This window comes from Ciona intestinalis, chromosome 12 (assembly GCF_000224145.3).
Source record: "Ciona intestinalis chromosome 12, KH, whole genome shotgun sequence".
Taxonomy (NCBI): Eukaryota; Metazoa; Chordata; class Ascidiacea; order Phlebobranchia; family Cionidae; genus Ciona; species Ciona intestinalis.
This window is the reverse complement of record NC_020177.2, coordinates 1,502,050-1,510,212: the sequence shown is the minus strand read 5'-3', so window position 1 is coordinate 1,510,212 and position 8,163 is coordinate 1,502,050. Positions and strand designations below refer to the sequence as shown.

General features: G+C 33.3%; 1 protein-coding gene across 2 annotated transcripts; it reads right to left on the bottom strand.

Annotated features, from left to right (window-relative positions):
* Positions 1–2,156: 2,156 nt before the first annotated feature.
* On the bottom strand, positions 2,157–8,150 carry LOC100181372. 2 transcript variants are annotated; one of them, XM_026836989.1, is made up of 12 exons: positions 7,929–8,150; positions 7,675–7,755; positions 7,487–7,601; positions 7,164–7,258; positions 6,899–6,985; positions 6,729–6,839; positions 5,696–5,835; positions 5,242–5,351; positions 5,015–5,161; positions 3,163–3,348; positions 2,579–2,784; positions 2,157–2,433 (listed from the first exon to the last, which is right to left on the bottom strand). In XM_026836989.1, exons 1-12 carry the CDS (start codon positions 8,073–8,075, stop codon positions 2,329–2,331), a joined length of 1,530 nt encoding a protein of 509 aa, XP_026692790.1. In that variant the 5' UTR covers positions 8,076–8,150; the 3' UTR covers positions 2,157–2,328. The 2 variants fall into 2 exon arrangements, with proteins under 2 accessions (XP_026692790.1, XP_009860446.3); XM_009862144.3 differs by having other exon boundaries at positions 7,164–7,261; positions 7,929–8,149.
* Positions 8,151–8,163: the final 13 nt, after the last annotated feature.

The following is an 8,163-nucleotide window of genomic DNA, read 5'->3' as shown; positions in this document are numbered from 1 at the left end:
AATTTTATTTTTTACGGCCCAACAATTCACCGGCCATTGTTGCAAATAGATCTAATGTTGCTAAGTATTGTAAATTGGTATTAAACGAACACAAATTTGGGGTACTAGTTTTGAATGCTTAGTCTGAATCATATCAAAACCTCCGAAAATTTATAGTTTGCGGGTTTGAGTTATTAGATTAACCAGACTAGTAGTTCATTTACAAATTTATCAATTTGTATTCTAAATGTTTCTAACAATATCAGCTATGAAAACATGTTACTATGTTTTACTGTTAGTCGGGCATGCAGTGGGCAGCAACCACTTCATCTATTAAAGTGGTTCATGATGCATGCAATATTATATGTCGTGTATTTACGCACTTATACATTGTACATAGTGGGGTGGGGGAAGATTGAACCAATTTTTATTCTAATTTCTGGTCCCACTAAGTAAACAAAGAATGTTCAAAGAGTTACAAAACCATTTCCGTACGACTCCCATCGACCGTTGTTAAAAAACATGATCAGGATGTTTGGATAGAATGTGCTAATTATATTTGCATATAATGTGCCGTGTCCCGTCTCCCCCTTCAGAACTATATATTAAATCCATATACCTGTTCCTTGACTGCTAATTCCGTTGAAGTTCCAGGTTCAAAGTAAAATCTCGCCTTGGTGTTTTTAAAATCTTAAATTGTTGTCTTCTGTTTGTCTAGTTTGCTCTACGCCCACCAGTTCGATTATGTATACGCTTAAAACGTCGTTAATTTAAACATTACAAGTTTTAGCACTGTCGGCTTTTTGCCGTTAGTCTGTTTAACTGTAATTCGCTTTGATAAGCTTTATAATTTATGTGTAAACAGGAAACAAATTGCCGGAAAATACACTGTTTCGTGAATAAAACGTCGCAAAACGTCGTCCTAATACAAAACACAACAACCTGGTGTGCGCGCAAACAATTTGTTGTTTCTCGAATTCTATGCAAACACGCTGAGATAACTCAAGACGTGTAGCCTATATATGTTTACCGTTTTTTCTTCTTCAAAATACCAATGTGCACTATAATTCAGTAGAGATGTTTTTCTCCCACTTCTATATTTTTATTTTGGCGGAAATAAAGTTCGGCCTGTTAGGTACATACATACTCGATTTTTACAACATATGGAATATACTGTAACATATATAATGCTAAGATTGGTTAATATGATTTCGAAGCCTTTAATAGAAAGTATATGGCTTCTAACCACTTACTAATAACCCTCGGACTTTAAATCCAACCTATGTTGGTCAGTTGTTTAACCCCATCGTCATTCTGTTTCACATTTTCCTGTTTTACATATCCTTGTTTATGACATTACTATAAATACGTTCATTGTAGCGTGTCGTTTCCCGTTTCCTGAATACGTGTTTCGCTAAAGTCTACATTTATTTCCTCACTGTACCTTTCTACTACGCCTTGAGGTTAAGTTTAGTTAAAACATTAAACCTCGTCTGAATTCGTAAACGAAACAATTAACATACTACCGGCAGTGTCTTCGATATTTGTCCATCAATGCTAATCGACACCCACACATGGCATTCTATTTGTTTTTATAAATAATTATAAATGTAATGTACCTTCCTATCTATTTAACTCAGTTGGTCAGCATTCCAACCGCGATTAAGAAGCGAAACGCTTAGCGGCATTTTATCCCAAAAACAATTACTTTAACACATTGAAGAAGCCATTGGTGTGATAGAAATCTGTCGGACTCCTAAAATGTTTTGGCGGAATTTCTAATAGCAGTAGAGCCTTAGTTTATTATGGGCAGTAGAATGTTTTCGAAAATATAGTACTGTTAATATCTCACACCGATGAAGCGGTGTGCTTTGACTATTGAGAAAATAACCAGATCGTTGGCAGGATATTGCGTCGCAAATTTGTAATATACGTCTGCATTTTCTGCGTTCCTTACACATTTAAATAATACTTCCGTTTCCGACAGATGTTAATTTACGTCACATAAAAGATGCGTTTGGTTCGAATGAGTGTACCATTACGTCGCTGGCGGTGTTCGGTGTATGTTTGTCTTGATCACTTGTAGAAGTCTACCGCAACAATCCTAACTTGAGTGTTCGTTGAATGGAAATAGGATGCTGCCAATGACGCCGGTTTTTAAATACCAACACACATCATAAACTAGACAAGTTCTATTGCGTTTGTAACGTTTGCAGAGGCTGTGATCTAAGTAGAGAGCGGGAAATGGTATACAATAAAACTATTTAGAATGGTGTGTCTGAATATGCAGGCTAGTATAATACAAGTTAAAGCATAAAGCGCATGCATGTGTTTTGGAATCGGTGAGGGTCAGTTGCTTTCTTCAATAACCTCATGTTTGCTGTTATCAGAACGAAATACTTTTACATAGTTAGTGGAAGATTCACTAACATACAATGTTCCAGATTCTCCGACCTGTTTAATTGAACTTTATTTAAATTTATTCTGTAAATATGACTTTTTAGTTTTTTATTGTGACTTTTTGTTTTACTTGGTTATATTTATTTTAACATCTGTAGACATAGGAAAACGAGTTATTAAACACTGCTCTATATTTTACCTTCAAATCATATGGACTTAGAACAGGAGAAGGACCCATATCTTGATCCACCATAAGGTAGCGTAAAAATTCTCCAGTCTTTGCATCATGACACGAAATGCGATCGTTATACCAATCTGCTATAACAATGGATGGTACATCACATACTCCTCCCGTTGGTAAATAACCAATTCCAGTTGGGTTGCTAAATTCTCCTTTCTCGGAACCTGTACTTTTACAATTTTAAAATTGATACTTAGTTTAATCTGCACATGGAGAGGAAATTCTTCACAATTTTCGAAATTAAAAATATATTTGGCACCGTTATTGCGTAAAATTTTAAACTTTTGTATGCTTTGCTTGAAAAGTAATTAAATATTTTGAATTAAAATATGCGCAACATCCTCCTATAGGCATACGGAAGCATGTGTTCACACATTATGTGAGAAACAAGATGGCGCCTATGTACAAACCAAGGATGCCCTTGTATATTTCTTTGCTACAACCACTATGCCACTGTGCAAATACTTTAGTGTGTCTACTATGTACAGGTCTATCAAGATTATGAATGGAGCTCAAACATCTAACATTTATAACTTCCTCACCCTTTTCACCAAACTCCAGTACAGTAGTGTCTGGATACCTCACATCATACACCATGACTTTTTGCTTCCAAGAGTCAACCGTATACAAATAGTTGTTGTCATCAGTTCCATACGTGATGAACTCGCACCATCCAGCATTATCAACCTCACTATGTGTTTTGAAAGCAATGGTTTGAGCTAATTTACCTGTAACAAATTTGTTTGGCATGACAATGATGATCACTTATACACACATATGGCTGCATATAACTTGTGCCTCAACCAACTATGGAATGTATAAGTTTTTGTTGTTTAATATTATTTTTCAGTATGATTATCAAAATGAAAAACTTATTGTTATTATAGTGGTGTGGGGAATGGGACACTTAAAGCACATGTTGCCCAATACTTCCATAATCATAATATATGATCGTTTTTTTGGGGGGTTTAATACTATAATTCCTTCATTATTTGACAACAATTCCAACACACAAGGAGTTATTTAGTGATTCGCATAACAGGTGTAATTTTACAAATACAAATAACACACAGGGTAAGAAGAGACAGTTTGAAATCACCATTGATTTTGATTAATAAGTGAGTTTGTGAGTTTATTATTAGAAATACATACAAATAACATGAATAATACTGTGTGCTTTAAAAATCAAGTTTAAACATTAAATCAGTATTGTTTGAACATATCATTTTGTAATAACAGAAAATTGATAATAACTGTTGATAAAGTTTACTTTTTTGCTAAAAACGGGTATTGTTACTGTTTTTGGCACAAGCCACTTCTCATAAATTATCTCCAAGTGCAAATGACTGAATTTCAAATATATATTTCATATATTATCTCGTTATTATATTACTATATTATATCTGAATAACCCCTGAGGTATAAATTATTGCATTAAAAGCAAACCTTTTAAAGTTTGGTAATAAAAACTTACACTACAAAATGGGACTTCAAATTGAAATATATTTACATTAACACTATTCTGCAACTTGTAGTTAACATGCCAAAACTAACCGGCTATGCTAGTTTCTTTGTCAAGTAAACTTTATATATATAACTTGTTTTTATTTTTAACCCAAATTAGAGTCATGTTGACCTCTGCCTATTTTCCTCATGTTTATACCTCATTAACTTTTACAAATCTAAAACTAGTTTTAGGAGACAAAATCAAGCTGTACGGAATATTCAAGTTTTTGTTATGAATCTATGAAACTAGTTAAATCATTCACACTCGTAAACTCTAACATTTATTCAGCTTTACAATAATTTAGCAAGCATTCAAAGTCACTCCATTACTATTTTTCATTTTTTACGTGTTCAAAAAATACTCTTTTAATTTAACATAATATTTTAACATTTACAAACATTAATCGGCTTTGATATGCGCTTTATAAAGTCGTGATAATACTGTTGAATAATCCTGTAACATTATTTTTCTGATTATCATTAAATTGTGGTCTGTAAAAAGATAATTAAAAAAGCTCATCTGACAAAGTGTCCCATCTCCCCCCACCCTACTATACTACATTCAAGCTAGTATGCACATGCTAAAAGAAGGTTGCAGGTTAGCAGCACTGGGCTTTCAAACTCATACTTTTCAGCTACCATGAGAACAGACTAACCATTGTTCTACAACTTTGTAGGTGTTTGAAAGGAAAACTAATGTCAATTTTATAACTGGTGTAAATATATTTTTCGAGCTAACTGTACAGTTTTCCACTTAAAACGGTATGATTTTTAAGTTGTCTTATTTGTATTTAAACTATTTAAAAAACTACAACAGAAAGACTGAAATTATGCAATCGATACAGAAAAGCATATATGAACACCAATTATAAAAGTTTAACTTCTTACCACTTTTAATGTCAAAGATTTTAATTGAGCATTTATTTAGCTTTTCAACATCAGTCACTGCAACTGCTTCACCCCGCAGTGAGTTAATGGCAATCCCTCTTGGCTTCTTAAGGCTTCTGTTGCTTATGGATTGCACTTGCTTTGAGACTAAAATTATTGGGTTATTTGACAATATTCTATTACCTTTTTAACTGTTTTAACTGTTATGTTAGCTATGATTCACCCACCTATCATGTCAATCAAATCAAAGCAATGGTTTTCAGGGTGAGCACACACCAGTTTGTCATTTTGATACGTTTCAATACTTAACGGTTCTTTTTTGCAGCTCAACATGTGTCTAAAATTGAAATGAATAAATAAATATAACTTACTTTATCCTCACCGGGCCGGAAAATGACAGTTGTTATAACACGGGTGTTTATACACCTCGTGCCAGCTTACGAGTTACCATGTATGTTACTTTGTAGGTAATTAACCCATGAGTCACCACTGGGTTGGAGCAATTGCCGTTAAGTGTCTTGCCCAAGGACACATACGCCCACAATGGTAGAAGCGACGAGCATTGAACCTATTACCTATTGGTTCAAGGCAGGCACCCTTACCACATTGCCACGGCGTCGGTGAAATAATACATATTTTCTATATTTACATTAAAAAGTACATGGAAAATTAGGTACTTACAAGTAAGTCCCATCGCTGGTATAAATACGAATGCATTTTCCACTCTTATCCGAAGTGTAAATCTTTCCTCCATCTTTTTTACTTTGTGCAGCAATATAGGGAACAGAGGCTCTATCTCTCTTTTCTCTAACTTCTATTACCTTTAAAAATTCAAAAGCATAAAAGTTAAGAGTTTTTTTGAGGTCATTAGCTTTTTTATCTTTTTATTTAAATGAAAAATCGGAATCTATAAATCGGTAGATATGCTGAAAAGTGATCTAAAGGTGTCAAACAGTTTAATTTGGTAAGTGAAATGAATCTACTGAAAAAAAGAAATAGCTTTGCGACAATGCAGACATTTTTCCTAAAAAAGTGGCCCTTACTTTTTTCCCTGTAAATATTTTAAAAAATAATAAAATATAGACTTTATTTGGTTTTAATTTTTTGACTTAATCTAGCTATATACTAGAAATAAAAAGATAAACAATCTGTCGCGATGGCAAAGTGGTAGCGCCCAGAGGTAATGGGTTCATGGCTCATTGTTGCCATTATTGTGGGCGAATGCGTCCTTTAGCAAGACACTAGAAAGCAAATTGCTTCAACCCAATGGTGATGAATGGTTAGTTATCAGCCAGACATAAAAAATCACTCACAAAGTAACATACATGGTGATTTGTAAACTGGTACTAGGTGTATGAACACTCATTAAAAAAAGGTTAAAATTACCCAATGGTAGAAAAAGTGGGTCAGCATAGTATCTATGAGCAATCAAAATATTAAAACACATTAAAGTCTATGTTTTACAATTTTTATATATTTAGTAAAACCTTCATTATACCAAACTTTAAATTTGTTTTAAATTTTCCTCGGTAGTTTGAAAACTAGAAATGGTTAAAATTGATTGACACATCTTTTCATGAAAAACCCTTGATTGCCGCATGGCTTGTTTTTTTACTCCAGCGGTTGAATTTGCGTTTTTAATCCTTTTCCTTCAGAGACTGGGTACTCATCAGCTCATTTAGATTTGTTTGAAAAGGTTGTTTAAATAACTTACTTTTTCATAACCTCCATACGACCAATTGTACACATTATCATCAGTGTAGTAGGCAGTATGCATTCTTTTTGAAACAAATTCACCCACTTGGCTTAGATCTTGCCTTTGAACCTGTTCGATAAGGTTAATTTTGTCTCTTTGAGAAAGAATTATTTCAAGTTTAACTTTACCTTCTCCTCAACCTCTTTTGCATCGGATACAGAACTTTTTAATGAGCTGATTGCATTCATAAACTTTTTTGTTGGTGACATATGTACCTGAGCAACAAAATATTTTAATAAATGTGATGATCACTTATTTATATTTGTGGAAGGGAAACTTGGGTAAAAATTTGGAAAACCTATAACTGACCACTGGATTAAAGCAATTGACGACAGAAACGGCCACAGTTTATTCTATTTTCGCTTTAGGGGGGCACAGGTATAAAATTTGTACCTCGGATGTAGTGGCTTCAACTTGGCTGGGAGATTTTTTTAAATTCTTTTTTAACCTGTTCCAGATTCCCTGTTCGGGTTCTTGTTCCTCTTGAGCTACTTTAAACAGTAATCATTTCTACACTTAATGGTATTTTTATGATGTAATTTTTGTTAGTAGTAAACTAAACGTTAAAAACAGGTATTGTGTAAATTAGACATGCCTTTTATTTTGAAATTGGCATAAACCTTTTAATATGTTTTTTTAATTGATTTTCTCATATTTACAACTATTACCAAAGGAACAAAATAAAGTGTTATTCTAGTTCCTTATATGCAACTAACTAGGTGATTTTTTCTTCGGGGAAAATGTGTTCTTAATATGCCACAGTGCTCCATGCTTTTTTTCAGTGTTCTCATCTGTTGTCTGATCAAATGACAATTCCTCTGTCTCACAACTCTGCACAATTGTGTACATCTTTAATGAAGCCGAAAACTAAAGCATGAAGAAAAGCCGTAGATTTTTGTCTTACGTTGTCTAATGCTAACAGTGCAATTCTTGCATTTTCTTCTGAATTTTTCTCCATTTGTTTTACAGTGTCTAATGCGATGATCTGTATCAAAGGGATGTAAATATTCGTAAAATTTATTTTAACATAAAAGAAAGGTTGTGCTAACAAATAAACCTTTTTGCAGGTTTCTTTTTTGTATGTCTTCCCTACTAGTTTGAAGCAATTACTGTTAGATATCCTGCCCAAAGACATACATTTATACTAGCAATTCTAACCTGAGCCTCTTTATCTTCAATCTCTCCATCCTCTGTTGTAACATTAATCATCACTGTTGATTCATTTCCAAATTCATCACACCGTATAATCTTGTATGTTCTGTTCATTCTTGGTTCTATGGAACAAAGTAAAATCAGATTTTGCATTTAAGGAAAACATTAATTATTTTGCATTAACTTTATTCCTTATTAGAATATTTAGCTTTTGGATAATTTTGCTAAGGAAGCATTAAAA